This window comes from Dama dama, chromosome 19 (genome assembly GCF_033118175.1).
Source record: "Dama dama isolate Ldn47 chromosome 19, ASM3311817v1, whole genome shotgun sequence".
NCBI classification, from domain to species: Eukaryota; Metazoa; Chordata; class Mammalia; order Artiodactyla; family Cervidae; genus Dama; species Dama dama.
This window is the reverse complement of record NC_083699.1, coordinates 80,457,196-80,478,088: the sequence shown is the minus strand read 5'-3', so window position 1 is coordinate 80,478,088 and position 20,893 is coordinate 80,457,196. Positions and strand designations below refer to the sequence as shown.

At 40.5% G+C, this 20,893-nt stretch overlaps 1 protein-coding gene across 2 annotated transcripts in view; it reads right to left on the bottom strand.

The window, feature by feature from the left end:
• The window catches only part of ACP3 (acid phosphatase 3), a 52,278-nt gene extending 33,579 nt beyond the window's left edge, over positions 1-18,699 (bottom strand). For both annotated transcript variants that reach the window (XM_061167597.1, XM_061167598.1), the window contains exons 1-4: positions 18,574-18,699; positions 7,929-8,024; positions 3,819-3,905; positions 3,211-3,363 (exon numbers count right to left, since the gene is read on the bottom strand). In XM_061167597.1, coding sequence (XP_061023580.1) covers positions 3,211-3,363; positions 3,819-3,905; positions 7,929-8,024; positions 18,574-18,699 — 462 coding nt within the window. The remainder of the gene's footprint in view (positions 1-3,210; positions 3,364-3,818; positions 3,906-7,928; positions 8,025-18,573) is intronic.
• Between the last annotated feature and the right edge of the window lie 2,194 nt (positions 18,700-20,893).

Sequence of the window (20,893 nt, the reverse complement as noted above, 5' to 3'; positions counted from 1 at the left end):
ATGAATACTTTTTATTTTATTTTTTTAAAGGTTAATATGTTGAAGCCATCAATCAACTCATGCCATTCTGTAGCTTATAATTTTCACCACCTTTCCATTTTACTTGGAATAAAATCCAAACTCAGCCCCTAGTGATCTTTCTGTCCTGCTTTCCTACTGCTGCCCCCTCACTCACTTGTTTTCAGCAACACTGGGAGCCTCCTTGCTGTACCCTGAACGCACAGGCTGGCAGTCTCTGCAGACTGTTCCCTGAGACATTCCCCCTCTACAGCTCTTCTAGACATTCTGCTCAGCCACTATCACATTACCTTATTTTATTTCCTTCGAGGAACTCATTGCTGTTTGAAATGCCTGTATTTATTTACTTCTTTATCATCTATGTCCTATAAAACACAAACTTGAAGACAGCCAGGATCTTGCCTATCTTGTTCATTGCTGTCATCTGTTCACTGTTGTCAAAGCCTAGAACAGGGCCTGACATATTAAATGCTACTCAAAAGTCATTTTTTGATAAGTTGCTTCCTGTCTGTCATTTCTAATTCTGTGTCACCTGGTCATACCTCACTTTCCTTTCTCTAATGTCATTACCATCTACTTTCAGGCCTTCATTTTCTAACTCATGCATGGTTTCATTATTTTCAGAGGCCCCAGTATCTTTTCCCTCCAAGTCACTGTCAGACAAGTGCCCCAAAGCACTGCTCATCATGTGTGTGCACAGTACTGAGATAAGTACAACAGTTTCTTCTACATCCACTGCTTTACATCTAAATTTCCCTGCCTGCACAGGACTGTTCTTTTAAAGGTCTAGGTTTTAATGAATTACTTAACTTTTCCAGACTTTAGTTTTCTCATCCTACATATTCAAAGAGTCTGGATGAAAACAGAATGATCACCTAAACATCTGTCCAGCATTTTGGAGTTTATAAAGTCATTTCCTTTTCTTAACCAACTTGGTTTTCACAAATCCCTGTGAAGAAGTTAGGTGGGTACTGGTTTTCCCACTTTATAGAAAAGGAGACTGAAGTACAGGGAAGTAAGTTCAGATATCTGAAGTGGTGGGTGGCTCTCAGACTCAGGTTTTCCCAACTTTAAATTCAACCCTCCTTCTATATCACACTGCCTTTGTCTCAAGATTCCTTCTGGTTATTAAATTTAGATTCTCTAGCATGTGCCCAAAACAGTTATTCAGTCTTACTTTCATTCTTTCTAGACAAGAACTCTGGATACAGAAGGGCAAGTCCTTTACATTGACTCAAAGCTAAGCTTTGGGGCTGCCTTCTTGTCCTTTCCTACCCTCCTCCGAGGTCTGGTTCAAATTCTCACTCTGTCCATGAAGACTTGAATGACTGCCCTTTATAGTTCTAAGTATGACTTATTCTCTGAATTCCTCCAGCATGTGCAGCCTGCTCTTGAAATCATTGCCCACCACCTTGTATTGTCTTCTACATACTTCATATGTGTGAATCTTTTTTCATCAATGGATTGTAAATTAAGGAAGAAAACTGGTCTCATATTTCCCTGCTATTTCTGTATAGCACTTAGCAGAGTTCTGGGAATAACTTTAGCTGATTGATTTTGTTAAATTTCTTAGTTGATGTTAGAACTGTTTCATCTTGGTGAGCAGGTTTCAGGGGGCCACAGGTGAGGGGGCCATTTTGCTCGTTTCTCTCTCCCTCTCCTCTCTCCTTCACTCTCAGTGTTTCTTTCTTCCTCTTCTAATAGCACCTGCATCTCTTTACTATGTAAGTTAACCATTATCTTTGAGGACTAAGGGTTAAATAGCTACCCTGGTTTATATTGGCTAAAGCTGGTGCTTCTGTCCTGTCTTTATGTAGAAAGGCTATGTGGAAAAAGCCCCCCACCCCCAAACACTGATAATCATGACTCACTTCTGATTCTGTGAAGGAAAGAGGCATAAACAAGTCATCTTGTCTTTTCAGCAAACACTAGAAAATTTGATTGGAGTAGATTTACCTAGAGAGGTTGACAGGGTTAAGCTGTTTCTACAAAGCACTTGGGAAAAATTCTTAAGTCACCAGGCTCAGCAATTAAGTCAAATTTCTTGGAGTACTGACAATGCAAATGTGATAGTTACCTAACCCAGAGATCACCAGGCAACATTCTAGATCTGGTAGTCATGCTAAGCCTCAGTCATAAAGAGAGGAGATAGCCATGTTATAATGTGACTCTAGGGGAATTAGGAAGGGTTTCTTGTCCCAGACTGTTTTTCCTTCACAGTCTTAAATTCCAGACCTGAAAGATTAGTTAGATTTATTATTACTATTGTAAGAGTAGGAATTCCTCTGAAAAGATAAAAGAGTTCTTGGTCAGTCCCATCAGTGTAAACAAATTTGGGAGTTTCTCTTGAACAACTTCATTTAGGCAACTTGGTTTTGGTACTGGTTCTCAGCTTGGCTGTCTACTAGAATCATCCAGGGAAAATTTTAAAAACATATTGGTGCCTGGGTCCCACCCTCAGAGATTCTGATGTACTATGGGGTGTGCCCTCGGCATCAATATTTTTTTAAAGTTTCCAGGTGATTCTAATATGCAACTAATTTTGAGAGTGACTAGTTTGCACAAAAGGAAACTACTCTGGAATGAGATCTGTCTGGTTCTAGTCCCAGTAGTGATGTTTATCGGCTGTGTGACTTTGGATCTATTTTGTTCACTGGACTTCTCTGAGCACTTTTTTCTCTGGCTATAAAAGGAGCACAATAATATTGTCCATTCATGGCTGTTATGAAAGGTAAATATTATGACACATATAAAGTTTTGGCCACCAATTATGCACTCGAATCTTTCTTTTTTTACCTTAGCTAGGAAAGGGGATTTTCATCAGGGGAGGGATATTTTCTAGGTAGAGAGGTGTAGGATATTTTGGAGGGAGGAGAACCCTTTGTCGGGCACCAAAAACCTAGGAATTGAAGCAGAACACTGAGAACTGTGTGTGTGCCTGTAAAGGTGAAGAGGGACAAATTGCCAGAAGTTAAAAGAATAGCAAAACAAAGTGAATAATAAATCTCTAAAGAGAAATTCTGTTCCTACTCCCTCTTACCAGGGCTTTCTATGTCCTGTGCACCATTATTTAGGAAAGAATTAAGGCTGCACAGCCCACAAAGTGTCCAGACTCCCAAATCCGCAAGTCCTGAGTAGCCTGCCTTCCTTCTCCCAGAACAAATGAAATCTCTGTTTTCCCAGAAAACTGACCTGATCTTCAGAAACAGGGACTGTGTGCACTGGGATGGGCTGCCAGAGTAGGCTGGGATTCCAGATGCTGATACCCTCTGGGGGAAATAGGGCTGCAAGGTTTGTCATAGCACTCATCAAAGTCCGGTCAATATCCGTGCTTCGAACATGAACCTAGGGTGGGAAAATCAAAGCAGATCCAATTGAGAGGAACTGTGGTTTTCCCTCCACTGTGGAGCTAATAGTATATTTGAGAAATGGCAGGACACTCATACCAAAATATTAGCAGACATGGTAGCATCATAATCATAATACCTATTATGGAAAAGACAGTATTATGGGCATGCCGTGACATAAAGCAACCTGGTGTGTCAACAGTTGAATTGATGAAAGAGACAAATTAAATAGTGGCTACTTGCCAAGCCAAAATATTTACCATAGGTGTCCATTTTGAACTTACTTATATTCATACTTTTTTTTAGGAACAAAATATGTATATAAAGAGGAATACATTTGTAAACAAGATATCTGACTTTTATAAGTTCCTTAGGAAATAGGAAACTTTTACAAATACATTATGTTAAATTATTTCAAGGGGCAAGGTTCCCACTCTTCGCTTCCCAACTTACCTGTTCATGTTTATAAGATTCATTCAAAAAGTTTTCATAACGTTTCCTTATATATTCTCCAAGTTCATAATGCTGTGCCATGCCCAACTATGGGAACAAATAAAAGAAAAAATTATTGAAAGTAAGTTCTGTGAAGCTGTGAGTCTTTTCACTCCTCATTGAATAAGTAGAGTGAACAATGGTATGTTTTAATAGTTTTATAGTAACAACACATTTTAAAATGCAAACAGGAAAAGAGAACTGTAATCTTTAGTCATGGCTCCCTGAGAAAACTCAGTTCATTCTCATCAGCACTTAACATAGAATCTTGCACAGTTAATAGCTGGTGATTGATTGAATTTAAGTAAACGGTTCATCTCTTTTGGCAGAGCATTCAGTCGGTCATCTTTGTTGGTAGAGAATTTCAAGGGCTGGTTACCTTGTGGAAGAAATTCAATCATCCTATAGAGGCTAGACTTGATGAATCTAAAGATCACCTCAACCTCTGAGTGAAATAATTTATTGTCCACACAGTTCACTTATGTCTGGTTCATGAAAAGTTAAAGTTTCTTATTCAAAGTGTGGTCTCTGGATCAGCAGTATTAGCATCACTTGGGAGTATGTTAGAAACCAAATTCTTGGGCCCCACCTTTCACCTATTGAACCAGAATCATTGTGGGGAGAGCTCAGTAATCTGGTTTTAACAAGCTCATTAAGATTCCAGTGGCAGTTAGTCATCGAGAAGTGTTGCCTTAGCATGATGATCCTCAAGCATTACTGTGCATCAGAAGCAAAATTACCTAGGGTGCTTGTTGAAATGCAGATTCCTCAGTGTTTCTGCCAGAGATTCCAGCTCATTGGATCCTGGGTGTAGCCCTGGAATCTGTATTTTGACAAGTTCCCTAAGTGATTCAGGTCTGTGTAGTAGAACACTATGCTTTGGGCAATATTGCATTCAAGTCTATCTTTAATTCAGAGCCTCATCAGAAGAGGAGTCAGAAAAGATGTGGTCAGTGTGGCTTTGGATTGGTTCCACTCACTCATTTACTTGGAGTTGTTCCACTCACTCCATTACACTCCTGGCTACCCTTCTAGATGGGAAAAGAAGTAGGAAAAGAATAACGTGTACTTTGAGGTTTGTGAGTTTCCTGAATGACCTGGATAGCTGAAGAAGCAAGCACTTTTGTTATAATTTGTTGTTCTAACCTAAAGCTAACTTTTAAGGAAATAGTCATCTTCTATAGAACAGTAAATCACCTGGGGAACTCATTAAGAACTAAGATTCCCTGACTTCAACCCTAGAGTTTCTAGTGCAGTTGGGGGGGGGGGCCAGAGAATTTACATTTCTGACAAGTTTCCAGGTAATGGTGATGTTGCTCATCCAGGGACCATACTTTGAAAACCACTGAACTCAAAAAGAACCATTGCTTTGTCACTACGCAGATTGGAAGTACCTAGTCAAGGGCAATGACAAACCTAGACAACATATTAAAAAGCAGAGACATTACTTTGCTTATAAAGGTCTGTCTAATCAAAGCTATGGTTTCTCCAGTAATCATGTATGGATGTGAGAGTTGGACTATAAAGAATGGCTAAGTGCTGAAGAATTGATACTTTTGAACTGTGGTATTGGAGAAGACTCTTGAGAGTCCCTTGGATTGCAAGGAGACCAAACCAGTCAATCCTAAAGGAGGTCAACCCTGAATATTCACTGGAAGGGCTGATGCTGCAACTCCAACACTTTGGCCACCTGATGAAAAATGCTGACTCACTGGAAAAGACCCTGATGCTGGGAAAGATTGAGGGCAGGAAGAGAAGTGGGCAGAAGAGGATGAGACGGTTGGATGTCATCATTGAATCAGTGGACATGAGTTGGAGCAAACTCCAAGAGATAATGAAGGACAGGGAAGCCTGGTGTGCTGCAGTCCATGGGTTTGTGAAGAGTTGGACATGATGGAACGACTGAACAAGTCAAGGGCAGGAATTTGAGCTCCAGAACCTTGTTACTTCAAGAGTGGCCATGTACCAGCACCATGGGCATCACTTAGGAGTATGTTAGAAATGGAGAATCTCAGGCCAAGTCAGACCCAATTAATTAGAATCTGCGTTTTAACAAGATCCTCAAATAATTCACTTGCACTTGGAAGATTGAGAACACCAGGAGAAACTGGTGGCTGGTCAAGAGAATGCCAGAAGAACCCAGGCAGATTCCACAGTCTGGAAGAAGCTTTTGATTTTAGTGGAACATTACAGCGAGGGAACCAGAGTCTTGACAGAACCATAGATGCCATGAAGCAACCCTGCATTTTTATAACCCTTCTCTTTTTCAGGAAGCCAGAAGTTATGTAGGCTATGGTGGGAAGAGCTCTGATGGAAGCCAGAAGATGCTGGCCTCAAATAGCCTCTTTGCGTTTTCTCCTCATTGAGATGATGCAGTTAGGACAGTAATTCTCAGCCTTCGCTACACACTAGATTGAGGAGTTTCTAAAAATCCCACTGTCCAGGTTGCACCCTAGATGGATTAAATAAGAAACTTCCAGGCAGACAATAGTATTTTGTACAACTCTCCAAGTAGTTCCAATATTTAGCCAAGATCAAGACCCATTAATTTAGGGTAGATATTCAACTCTAAACATTCTATGATATTTTCTTAATATATTTAAACAATATTTTGGTCAGGACAGAAGCAATATATGTGGCCTTGTGGCTCCAAACAGAAGGTTAATCCAGTGCAGGGCACTGGAGCATGACCACAGATGTCTTTGTTTCCCAGTTTACCTTCTTAGATGCTCTTTAGGAAGTAGGGCTCCCTGTGTTTAACTGATTACTTTTAAGGAAGGTGCAATCCCAATACATCCATCTAACAAAAATCAATTTTAGCAATACTAGTACCAAAGGAATCAAGTTTTCCTAACTCTGCTGATTCAGAATTATTTTCTACTTTCTCAGGTGGAGCCTGAGAAACTCACTGGCTGGCTTATAAGCAACTCTTGGCTCTCTTCAGCATCTTTTAAGTTCAAGTATTCTTCTGTTATAGGCACAATACATCATGCAAAGTGCCAGGCTGGATGAAGCACAAGCTGGAATCAAGACTGCCAGGAGAAATATCAATAACCTTAGATACACAGATGACACCACCCTTATGGCAGAAGGTAAAGAGGAACTAAAGAGCCTCTTGATGAAAGTGAAAGAGGAGAGTGAAAAAGCTGGCTTAAAACTCAACATTAAAAAAACTAAGATCGTGGCATCCAGTCCCATCACTTCATGGCAAATAGATGGGGAAACAATGGAATCAGTGACAGACTTTATTTTATTGGGCTCCAAAATCACTGCAAATGGTGACTGCAGCCATGAAATTAAAAGACTCTTGCTCCTTGGAAGAAAAGTTATGATCAACCTAGACAGCATATTAGAAAACAGAGACATTATTTTGCCAACAAAGGTCCATCTAGTCAAAGCGATGGTTTTTCCAGTAGTCATGTATGGATGCGACACTTGGACTATGAAGAAAGCTGAGTGCTGAAGAATATTCATTGGAAGGACTGATGCTGCAGCTGAAACTCCAATACTTTGGCCACCTGATGCAAAGACCTGACTTATTGGAAAAGACCCCGATGCTGGGAAAGATTGAAGTCAGGAGGAGAAGAGGATGACAGAGGATGAGATGATTGGATGGCATCACCAATTTGATGGACATGAATTTGAGCAAACTCCGGGAGTTGGTGAGGGACAGGGAAGCCTGATGTCCTGCAGTCCATGGGGTTGCAAAGAGTTGTACACAACTGAGTGATTGAACTGAACTGATTCTTCTGTTGCCCATGCACAACTCATGCTTTAATAAACCCAACAGGAAATCCTATATATATCAAAATTCTATATATTTCTATAATTCTATATAAAATTCTATATAATTTTCCTATAGTTACTAGTCACTAGGGGTGACTTGATCATGATCAGAAATTGCTGAGCACAATCGAAACACATTTTATACCTTTTAGATTCCAGGTACCTGTGCAAAACACTTTCCCAGATTTGAGTAACTAAAGTAGTTATACAGTTTCAATATATTATAACAGTTCCACAGTTTCCCTTGAGACTCATCAGAAACCCTTAGATGAAAATCCAACCAACCTGAGTGAGTTGGCCAAATCCCTGTGGCCATGAGGATTCCTTAATGGGATCGTTAGGAAAGGTTTCAATAGGACTTCGGTCTCCATGCCTAAAAACCTGAAAATAGATTGAGATAGTAATGTTACCAGCTTAGGTGTTTTGCCTCTGTTCATCGTGATAGAGGGCTTCCCTTGCGGCTCAGCTGGTAAAGAATCCACCTGCAATGCGGGAGACCAGGGTTCGATCCCTAGGTTGGGAAGATCCCCAGGAGAAGGGAAAGGCTACTCACTCCAGTATTCTGGCCTAGAGAATTCCATGGACCGTATAGTCCATGGGGTTGCAAGGAGTTGGACACAACTGAGCGACTTTCTTTTACTTTTTTTTTGTGTGTGTGATGGAGGTTTCTTATAAACCTCTGGTTCTCAACATTGGATGCTCACTGGAATCAACTGGGGAGTTAAAAAAATTCTAAGGACTGGATTCCTCCCTTGTGATTTTGGTTTAATTAGTTTCGGATGCAGCCAGGGCATTGGAATTAAGAACTGCTATTCTTAGGTTAAGAACTGCCATTCTAAGTTTACTAACACTTTTCTAATAGCTCATCATCTTGTTATTCACATTACCAGAAACACAGGAAAACTGTTAGTGGACTGTTATTGTTTCAAGTAATGTGAATGAGAATGATGAGTCATTAGAAGTCAGGTGACCCACACGTGGAGAAGGATTTGTACGTCAGATAGGGCAAGAGGGAAAACAAAGCTTAGCAAGATCACTTTATTACAGACAAGCTCTGATGAGAAATATCCCTTCCCTAATTAATAGTGTTAACATTTTGAAATATAATAGTAGCTTTTAAATGCTACACACAGTTTGTGACCATCTTTGGCCAATGATTTATTAGTTTTTAGGAAGTTAAGGATTAGAAAAGCTACTTCTCAACACTTTAAGAACATACTTCTGGATTTGTGTGCATGTCATCATGCTTGTTTGCACATTTTACTCTTTGGGAGGGTAGTCTGGACTTTTGAAACCTTGGTGAGTGAAAGTTGCTCAGTCATGTCCGACTCTTTGCAACCACATGGACTATAAAGTCCATGGAATTCTCCAGGCCATAATACTGGAGTGGGTAGCCTTTTCCTTCTCCAGGGGATCTTCCCAACCCAGGGATCGAACCCAGGTCTCCCACATTGCAGGCAGATTCTTTACCAGCTGAACCATAAGGGAAGCCCAAGAATACAGGAGTGAGTAAACTATCCCTTCTTCAGAGAATCTTCCCGACCCAGGAATCGAACCAGGGTTGAAACCTTGGTACTTTGATTTTAATATGCTTTCTGAAGAGCATGTCAAACCAAACACAAAGCTGTTTTATAAGCAAAAGATAAGAAAAGAAAAACTCAAGAAATACAAGATGAAGTCTGCACTAGTGTCAGCAAACATTTTTAATACAGAGGAGGGCTGCTTAACACCTTGCATTCTCTGAGACTTCCTGCACTGGTCACGCATACTACCTGGCTAACGTGATCCGTTGAAAAGAAAGCCAAGAGGCTGCTCTCTTGAAATCTTGTAAAATAGTTCAGCAGAGACACAGTAAGGAACAGCCTGACTTTAGTCATCTTTGAGATGGGATTCCAGGAAAAGGAAAAGGAGGGAGGCTTCTAAGACCTGGGTTGTGTCTCTGGTGTCTGAAGAAAACTTACCTTTTGGCCGTCTGAATTGGTAAGAAGTTGAAATCTCAGTAGAACAGGCTATGGCAAACAGAGGGACAATGGTGTGGTGGATCTTAAGAAACTATTTTGGTCAGGTAAGGAATTATTGTCAAGAATAGTCCCTTAGCTGTGTATTCTCTGATGAGCACCTACAGTTACTAGTCACTAGGGGTGACTTGATCATGATCAGAAATCGTTGAGGCTAATCATTAGTGCTTTTCTTTCCACAATCAGAAGACATTTTACACTTTTTAGATCCCAGGTATTTGTGCAAAGTACTTGAGAGCTTCCTTGCTGCTTCAGACTGTAAAGAATCTGCAATGCAGGAGACCTGAGTGGGGAAGATCCTCTGGAGAAGGAAAAGGCATGTCACTCAAGTAGGTATGGAGAAGTCTATGGACAGAGGATCCTGGCAGGCTATAGTCCATGGGGTCGCAAAGAGTAGGACATGACTAAGCGACTAAGACTTTCCCAGATCTGAGTAACAAAATTACCATATGGTTTCAATGGATTATAAACTCCACATTGTTTAGTTTCTAGTTTCTCATCCTTAGCACAGTCGGCATTTTTGCTGTGGAGGACTGTCCTTTGCATTGTAGGGATGTTTAGCAATGTCCCTGGCCTTTGCCCACTGGATGCCTGTAGCATTGCCCAGTTGTGACATTGCCAAATGTCCCCCAGGGGCCAAAGCCACCCCTAGTTGAGAGCCACTGAAACAAAGAGAAGTTGGATGAGAGACACGACAGCAAAATAACTTACAACACTTCCTACCAGCCTATAATCACAATAACTCAACACTTTTAGAATGCTTGCTTTTCCTAGAAGCTGTGCTTCTCATATATCTAATCCTCTCATCAATTCTACAAAGCAATTACTATCATTATCTTCATTTCACACACCAGAAAACTGACCTTCGTTAAATGACCTGCCCAAGGTCACATGGTGCTTAAGTGGTTGAGCAGAAATACAAACAAGTTTAGTGAGTCCAACACCAGCTTCTGAACCCACATAAGAGGCTCATTTTTCTGTGCTCTGACATGCCTCTTAACCTTCCACCAGTGGAAAATCTGGGACCTGCTGCTTTTTTATGAACTAAAATTGGAAATTGTGTGTGTGTGGGGCTGGGGGGGGGGGGGGCGTTGTGTTGCATCAGAGGAAACCAAAACCTTGATGTAAGAAACATCCTCAAACATTTTTTAAAAGATAAATCTGAGGATATGCAACTAAATGACAGAATGGCCTGGGAGAAAAACAAGTGTGGTATCCTTAGACGAGTATCTTAAAGAGCAAAGCTGAAATAAAACCGTAAGATGTGGGCAAGCTTTCCTGCCCTGTTTTATAGGTCAGGAATAATTGTACTCCCCTACATTTCAGTGGCTTTCCAGGTGGTGTGGTGGTAAAGAATATGCTAGCTAATGCATGAGAAGCAAGAGACGTGGGTTCAATCCTTGGGTGAGGAAGATCTCCTGAAATGGCAACCCACTCCAGTATTCTTGCCTGGAAAATTTCATGGACAGAGGAGCCTGGCAGGCTCCATGTGGTTGCAAAGAGTCAGACATGACTGAGCACACATGCACATTTCAGTAGGTTTTCAGGGTTTCTGAGGTAGTGGCTCACACATGCTATGAGCTCTTTGGAAGGGGTGGTCCACAGAAACACTTAATGAAACATCTCCCACCTCCAGTGCTAGAAATCAAAATGTATATGTGTGTGTGTGTGTGTGCGCACACGTGCACATCTGTCCCTCAAGCACATGAAGGTGGCATTCTCGAGCTTCTGGAGTTTCTTCACTTTACCTGGAGACTTTGGACTATTCTCAGGCATTTTTTTTAAGTCTGTGGCAGGGCAATCTTCTTAATTGCTGCCCTGCCAAAATTTATATCCTCTGTTCTCAGTCCAGCAATCACACTCTATCAAATCCTTTAGAAGCCTAAGACTACTGGTACTACTATACTACTGGTACTGAACCTACTGGTACTGCAGTAGGACTATTTGGGGTACCAGTAGTAGTTACAAAAGGAAGACATCCAGGATAATAACAACCCCTTATGTTTGTGTTTTCATGGTTTTGTACAACTCTTTCCCCTGCCATCTCTTTTAATTCTTACAACTCTGTGAGGACAGATTGGTACTATTACTGCACTGAAAAAATAAGAAAAGTGAGGCTTAAAGAGATGAAATAAGCCATCCAGATCTCTTGCCTTCCTCCCATGATTGCTAGCCCATTGCTTTCCCCACCATATCACATTTACTTTACGCTTTTAAATTAAAGGGGAATTCCCTAGTAGCTCAAATGGTACAGAATCTGCCTGCAGTGCAGGAGATCTGGGTTTGATCCCTGGATATGGAAGATCCCTGGAGAAGGGCTTGGCAACCCATTCCAGTATTCTTGCCTGGAGAATTCCGTGGACAGAGGAACCTGGTGGTCTATAGTCCATGGGGTCACAAAGAGTTGGACACAACTGAGCAACTTTCACTACTACTACTAAATCAAAGGTAACTTTTTAAAAAGAACCATGATTTGGTACCCATGTGACTGATCCTGCTTCATTCAGTCTGTTGACCAGATTTGGTGCACTGTGTATGATGTGGAGATCCTAATGACTGGAGGACATCTTGTCTAGTCCCCCTTCCCTGCCATCAGTCAAGAGCTCTTTTAAAGTGTAAGTCAGAATAGTCTCTTGATTGCTTTAAAACCCTCTAATGTCCTCTCATTCTATCACACTTTTTTTTTTTTTTTTGCAGAAAATTAGAAAAATATACAAAAATAGAGATTTTTTATAATGAGCCACTATGAATCCATCACTTGCTCCAACAACGATCAGCTCATGTGCGGCCAGTCTTGTTTCATGTACTCCCACTGACTCTCAGACATTATATCATTTCCCACTGCTCTTTGCATAAAATTACAAGTCCTTACAATAGCTCACTAGACACTACCTGATGTGGTCCTGCCCATTGCCATGTTCTTCCCTTACATTTTTGCTAAACATGCTTAGCCAGAGGAGACTATGCTGTTCTTTCCAGTACATTAAGTGTGTTCCAGCTTCAGGGCCTTCATATTCTATCTTCCTGGAATGTCCAGCTTCTGCATCTCCTGGCACATTCACTTGGTTGCTAAGAGGACTTGGCTTGTGGCATTAAATTCCACTTCCTATTTTGTTAGGTATGTTCCAAGTCATGAAAATTTCTTGATGCACAAACCTTGCCATGAAGAAAAAGTTTATTTAATTTTCTTCTTTCAGAAACTGAGAGATAACTCCTTTGGTAAAGAGAATTAGAAAGTGAAAGACTTTGGGTAGAAAGGAATGAATTGAGTAAATGAATGACACTTCAGAGGTAAGAAAGGAAGCCAACTGCTTCTTAAGGGACTCAGGGTGGGAATGCACCCTGTGCTTTCCATGAGGAAGGCTGAAAGGCCTGGCATGCTAATGGGATGTATTTAGGGCCCAGGAGGATACAGAGCCTGCGGGGCGGGGGGGCGGGGTGGGGGGGGGATGGGGGATGGGGATGAAACTGTATGTTAAACTGAGTGGAACTGCATGACATCTCAGAAAAGCTGTGGGCTTGAGTTGGTTAGACCTGGATTCAAACCCCTGCTTTGTCAACACCTAGCCAGGTGACCCCGGGGAAAATGATTTAACTTAAACTTTATCATGTCTCGATTTTCTTCTCTGTAAAATGAGATCATTACTTCCCATACAGGAGGATCATGAAAATTAAATGTGTAATACATGCAAAGCTATCATCATAGTACTGAAAATCTAGAATTCATTTAGTACATGAGATCTGTTATTGTATTTGTCACTATTATTTTGGTTATTGTTGTTACATTATTCAGGCTTTAACTTAGCTATCCACTGTACTTCCTTTCCTGCTGGCAATAGCAGGCAGCATATTAGGGCAAATGAGAACTACCCATTGAGTAAAGGGAAATAGTCCTCCTTCAAAAAACATTTCTATTAATTTCTAATAATCTCTTCCCCACTTTTATTTTCCTGACTGTGAAGAATATCTAATTCTTCCTTTGGATTTAGGACATGTTGAAAGCTTTCGAGAGCCCATGGTGGCAACCTGGCTGGCTAAAATGACTTGAGCCCAATATAATGTCCCTGATCAGCTCATTACCCTGAAAATTTGCTAAATACATTGGCATAAAAGTGAGAGAAGCTCATATAAGTAAACTGAAGTGGCTTCTTACTTGTCCCAGTACCAACCCACAGTTCAGAATGATCTGTACAGAAAATGACTCTGAAGGACCTACAGGTTCCCTGGATGGCTTCATTGCTTTTCGCCTCTGGCAATTAGGGGGCCACAGCACAGGGGAGAGAGATCAGAGGTCTGTCTTTGAGTTGAGGCTGGAGCCCTGGTTTTTGTTTTCCAAGAGAGAGTTTTATCTGATACATATGTCTTTTATAAGCCAACCCACAAGTAGGAGATGCGCCACCAGACAGCTGCAGCACCCAGTATACCACAGAGAAGCCCCAGATCCTTCCCATTTCTGTTGTGTAATACCAAGATGATATCACAGGCCTTACTGGATCATTTGGGGGATTCAAAATACAAAGTGCAAGGAAACTGGCATCTAGTGGATGCTTATAATTTGGTAGCTGTAACTGTAATTTTTACTTTAATGGAAGTGAGAAGGAGGTTTACAAGCCTTGTGAAGTTCCTGCCTGTGATCAAAGGTACTATTCAAACATGGGCGGTGAAGATGACAGCAGATAAAAGGGCAATTGTAATCCATTCTAGCAAAAAGTTAAGAAGGAACTGTGTGTGTACCAAAAGTTAAGAAGGAAAAGATTAGTAAGTCAAACAATGGTTGAAATGAGTAAAATCTGTTTAACTTGTCATGTTTTAAATATATACTTTTTCCAGTTTTTATTGGGCCAGGGGCCTAAATCTGGGAAGAAAACGGATCAAATTTAAAAGCAAAAGGACATGTAAATACTTTATCGTTTGAGAATAAAAAGAATTGACATTTTAATCAACTGATTATATGAACATTATTTTTTAAAAAATAAGAGAAGCTCATGTAAATAAACTGAAGCAGCCTTCAGTTTACTGTTAAAAAAAAAAAAAACCACACATGAGGTAATTGAGTGAGGAATATACAGTATACATACAGTCAACACAATGCAGTAGTTGCAAACTTTAAGGTATTTACCAGATTGGCTTCTAAGTACTTTTGTATATTAACTCAAGCCTCACAATAACTCCATGAAATACCATTATCTTAATTTTACTGATGATGAAACTAAGACACAGGTAGGTTAAGTTACTCATCTGAAGTCCCACAGCTTGGAAGAGGTTGAGCTGGCATTCAAACCCCAGTGGTCTGATTCGTGAGCCTGCAGTTTTAACCCCTACATTGTATGGGATTGTGTAATACACAATACTTTGATATTTACATCCCTTTATTCTTTTTTTGCTGGATCATACAACTTGCAGGATCTATCCCACCCAGGGACTGAATGCTGAGACTTTGACAATGAAAATGCTGAGTCCCATCCACTGGACTCCCAGGGAATTTCCTCTCATATTTCTTTTCAAGAAGTTCAAATGTTTAATGCCTTTCATGTACCCTGTCTCCATGATGTCATCATTTTCCCAACAACCAAAATTAGAAAACAGGGTCATTTTGACTTCTTTCTCTTTCTTAATATACACAGTCAACCCAAAGAGATTCTTCTGCCGTCACAATTTTTCAAACAAATTGATATTTTTTCCTCCAATTCTATTGCTTTCTGATCTAACTGGATCCTCATTGTACTCTTTCTGACCTTTGGTAGGATCCCCTATCTATTCTTCTCTCTAGTTTCTCCCCTCCTCAAGCTGTGTGTGCTAAGTCACTTCAGTCATGTCCAACTCTTTGCAACCCTGTGGACTGTAGCCTGCCAGTCTCCTCTGTCATATGGGATTCTCCAGGCAAGAATACTGCCATGCCCTCCTCCAGGTGATCGTCCTCACCCAGAGATCGAACCCACATCTCTAACGTCTCTTTCATTGGCAGGTGAGTTCTTTACCACTTTGCCACCTGGGAAGCCCTCCTCAAGTGTACTTACACACAGATGTGTATCTCTCACAAGACAAAACACATTAGAATTCACAGGTGGTAGAAATTGAGTGCAAACATGGTAACCTGTTAGCCTAATGTTCCAGTGGACATGATAACTATATAGTATCTTCAATTCTCCTTGGTGAAAAATGATGAAAGGTCAACTAGAACCTTTAAGGACGTTATATTGGAATATTAAAGACTCTGCAAAGTCCCACATTTAAGAGACTTTTGAACACAGTTTAATTCACATTTTCTTCCCAAAACTGATTTGACTATAGAAACCTATTTTTTTTTTTTTTCAAATCAAGCAAGACTTGTTAACAACTTGTCAAACTAGCATTCCACTAGCATTGGTGAACCTGTTTCAAAAGAGCACATGGTGACTCTGTTCATGAGAGAACAAGAACTGGACAGTTTCCTGCTATTTCTGCCAAGAACAGTTTTTCAGAATTGAGGAAGATGTATTTTTCTTGGCTTGCAGTGGAAAACCACTGCTGAATATGTGTGAAGCCAACACACAGACCTTGATGGGGAGGCCTCAGCTCCACGTGCTGAGTTAGACACACATGGCAGGAACAGAATGTGTCTAGTGATTAAGGGCAGGTTTCTGAAATCACACAGCCTGGGTTCAAATCTTAGCTGTGTGGCCTTGAGCATGTTGCTTAATCTCTTTGTGCCTCAATTCCTTCAACTATAAAACAGGGTTAATAAGGTTTTTACGAAAACCTCATAGAACAGTTCCCGGATTTAGCAAACAAAAATGTAGGATGCCCCAATATTGCATGTAAACATATGTATATTAAAAAAAACTATTTGCTGATTATCTGAAATACAAATTTAACTGGGCATCTTGTGTTTTCTGGTACCCCTATTTTATAGGATTGTTGGGAGGACAATGTAACATAATTCATATTGAAAGTCTCATTGAGATTTTTGTTTGCTAAATCTGAGAACTGTTGCCCAGTGGCTCAGTGGTAAAGAATCCGCCTCCAATGTAGGAGATGTGGGTTTGATCCCTGGGTCGGGAAGATCCACTGGGGAGAGAAATGGCAACCCACTCCAGTATTCTTGCCGTGGACAGAGGAGCCTGGTGGGCTACATGGGATCACAAAAGAGTTGGACATGACTTAGTGACTAAACAGCAACAACAATCTTTCTTTCACTCTGGTTCTCCTAATCATTTTTAGGGAATTCCCTGGGTTTATAATCAAACCATTTATAGTCAGATATTTTCTATAATCAGTAAAATGAATATAGTGATATCTTCTGGCTTAAGTCCTTAGATATAGTTTTATGGCAAAGAAAAATGTATTGTTGCCTCAATCTACCATTAATGGAAGAAAGCTATGGTAGGCAAAATTGTTAACATTAGTCTTGTATAGTAATTGTTAAATCTTTTAGCTCCAAGAGAGCTAACTTTGTAAGCTTTTTCTTAGGGAAGAATTAACTTGTAGTTCCCGAACACATGTTAACCAAGAATGGAGGGGGAGAAAGGAAACCTACAACAGTTTGGTAGCCAGGGAAACAAGCCTGGGCTGTTGTGAAACAGGGAGGAGAGAATGGACTAGATGCAGTTAGGTGCGAGTTCACTGTAATATCTCGAAGAGGATTATTACCCCTCCTCCAGCTTGTCACAGTGCAATTTCTGCAGATATAAGTAAAAGTCTAACTCACATGGATTTCCCTATATAAAGTACACAATGTTATAAGGACTTTCTTTTTCAACGCAGAAGCCTGAATTCTGTGAATACTGGTGAATCTTTTGTAAATAAATTGATGATATGTTCCTCTGGTTCTCTCTCTCTCGTTGTTGAATCATGACCTAGTAAAGATTTACTGGATGAAGAATCCTGATTTGCAAAAGCATATGATTATGAAATTTTTCTATAGAAGGGAAAGAAAGAAGTTCTGAGTACAGCAAGCTGAGAAAATAAGAATTTCATGTTTAATTTTTAAGTAAAAGGTGACCTCCCTTGAAAGTATAAAAATAAGCTTTGGATATTATTTCAGGGAAAAAAATGTACTTATCAGCATACTTCTACTCTATCAGATGAAAAGATGTGATAAAGAAAAAAGATGGAGAGAGCCTATAAAATAAATGGAGAGGGTCAGAGGCAGAGAAACAGTGAGTGAAACAGGAAAAAGAGAAACAGAAAAACAGAGACAATCAAAGATCAAGACAGAAACCAAGAGATATAAAATAATCAATTTCAGGACTGTTAGTAAAGTGGTTAATCCCCCTTACTTCACAAACTCTCTCCCTATCTCTTTTTTAAAATGATGCCAACAGTATATTTTCTTTCCTTGGCAACATCCATTAGCCTCCCCATCCCCCATTTCTAACTTGTCACACTTTCTAACATGTCTCATGGGTAGGGAAAAACATTATTTTAATGATCAACCATATCTGTTTCAGGAAGTTATCCTAGAATTCTTGGGTTTTACTTTCATGCTTCAAAGACTGCTTATAAATATGTTTTCTAATTTCCTGATAAACAAAAAGGGAAGGGGTTATTAAATTGAGAAAATGACAGTTTTTTGGCTTGCCAACAAATAATCATTAAACTGAATGAAACCAGTCTAGCTACTGGTGCTAAACAGACTTAAGGGAGGCACCCCCTGGTCTCATGTGGCTATCAAGAGGAAAACATTTAAGGCAGTTATAAAGTAAGTGACTAGGTAAATAATATTGGCAAAGTAAAAAATATCCAAACCAAACAGGCTTTTGTTAGGACACGTTCATTCTTCTTTACAAGGAACTTGCAAAACTTGCTAATTCACTTTCTGAGTTGGGACTCTGGGAGACTATACTAGGGTAAAATGAAACTGGCACTCGGTTTTCAGACCCTGTTGGTAGCAAACAGATTTAAAGGAAAAGCAATGAGAGAAGTCTACTCACCAATGTCACAAACCTTAGTTCCTTGGCTCTCACTCCTTGGTCCAGGTCCGGCAGGAAGGAGAGCAGAAGGAGCAGGCTGAGGCGAAGGCTTGTTGCCCTGGCCATGAGGAGGGCAGCATTTCTCATCCTGGGGAGAGCTGCTTCAGGCTAGAGTTGGGACGTGCTTCTTCTAGGGCAAAGCCATTAGAGGGGAAGCTATTTAACCAAGGGTTTGAAAGGGAAGGAGGAACTGGGAGGAGCCAGTCTCCAGGTAGCTTGGGGAGGGATTTAGCCTGTGTCTGGTCAGATCATTTTTGGCTGAGTGTTAGAGTTCATGGTCTTCTGGATTTAAGTTAAAATACTGAGGCCCAAACAGGGGAGAGCTGTCTCTCAGGGTCATAGAGCACGTGGCTAGATTTCTTTTCTGACTTATCTTTATCCTTTCTTTAGGTGTGATACAACATTTGCTTTGTGCTATCACTTGGGAAAGGATTAGACCTCAACTTTGGAAACCTTAGGTTAGTGATTCCTAATCTTTTTGGTAACAGAATTATAGGGAGAGAAATATGGAAGGAACTGCAGATACCAGCATATTTTGGGTATATTCTCCAGGCCAAAGATGGCTTTCTTCCTTAAAACTCTCATGTAGCCTATTTTTAAGTTGAAGAAAAGTAAGAGCAACTTTGTTTTGAGAATTTTTAGTCACACTTTAAGATATTTGGGGCTCATCTGAGGTATCCCAAAATTAGGATTAGAAGTACCTTTTCTAACCTGACAGTTTAAAAACAACAACAAACTAACCTAGAGTTAGTTCTGTTATTAGTCACCAACTCTGACCGGGAGTCATATAGTCTGGGTGAGTCATAGCCTTGCTTCTCCAGCAGTGATCTAATCAGGGATGCTATGAAAGAGGATAATCCAGGCTGAGGGAATTTAGATTTCCTTTTTTCCCAACCTGTCAGTCCCATACAGACAAAAATAGGACATTGGTGCAGAGCTGCCTGTCAGGATGCCCCCACCCCATCAGCAGAGAGAACACCTCATTCTCTGGTACAGTGCACTGGGGAGACCTCTGTCGTTATATGATCATAAGCTGCTATAGAATGTGGCGGGTGGGAGAGCTGTTGCCTCTACTGGTGTGGGGAAATATGTGTGGAGAATGAATGCATGTATGGTTAGGGACTGACATTTAAGGGAACTTGTGACCCTCTCTTTACCATCGAATTCTCCACCTGCCAGTCCCCGCTGTCATTTTTAATGTATGAGATATTGAGGAGATACATGCAGAGAAAAGGAGATGAAATTGAAAGGTTGTCCAAGTGGGCAGAGACAGGGTTGCCACGTGGATTCCTGCTGTATATTCCGGGCAACCTGAGAAAGGAAGCTCCAGCACGTGCTGATGCCTACTTAGTTCTGAACAATGTGCCTTCCATTGTGCCAGATACTTGAATCTGTGCAGTGCCGTATTTTCTCAAGAATCAGCCAGTTCTTTGTTCTCCTATCTTCTTCCTTGTCTCACCCTTTGATTGCTGTGTGCATGCGTGCTCAGTCTTTCAGCTGTGTCTGACTCTTTGTGACCTTATGGACTGTGGCCTGCCATGCTCCTCTGTCCATGGGATTCTCCAGGCAAAAATACTGGAGAGAGTTGCCATTTCCTCTTTCAGGGGATCTTCTCAACCCATGGATCGAACCCACATCTTTTGACTGTTACCTGGCATTATTCTGACTATAGCCTTCATGCTTTCTGATAATGGCTCTGCTTCTTTAACCTATCTGTGCCATCTTGTGCTAGGTTGGATAAACCATCCCTCACCCAGACCCTACTTTCACTGTGTCACCTCCTCTGGGCTCCTTTTAGCCTTCCAAGTAAGAATGAGAACAACAGCTTTTTATAGAAAGAGCCAGAAAATGGCTGCTTGAATTGAATACATCTCAACTCAAACTTAAGTCAAGTTGGAGTACGTGAATGGCTTTTCTTTCTACTCTATTTCAGTCATCATCCTAACTTCTACTTTGTTCATCAAATTATAAATGGAAAAGATGAAAAATGTAATTCTGAACACCATGAAGTTGAGTCTGAAAGATACTCTAAATTCAGATGGACTCCATTTTAGAATTTTCTTTGGTCTCCTGAACCTTAAATTAATATGACCTTGTAAAGACCTAAGAATTCATCTGGCATAAACATATGGATATGGTATTATTGAAAGTGAGACTTGAAAAAAATACTGGGATGTCTTTATTGACATCCCAATGACATGTCAATCATGTTAGTGTCAATGATTAGCAGAACTTACTGGCTAAATCACTTTTTTCCCCTTGTGGTACTTCTTTTATCATA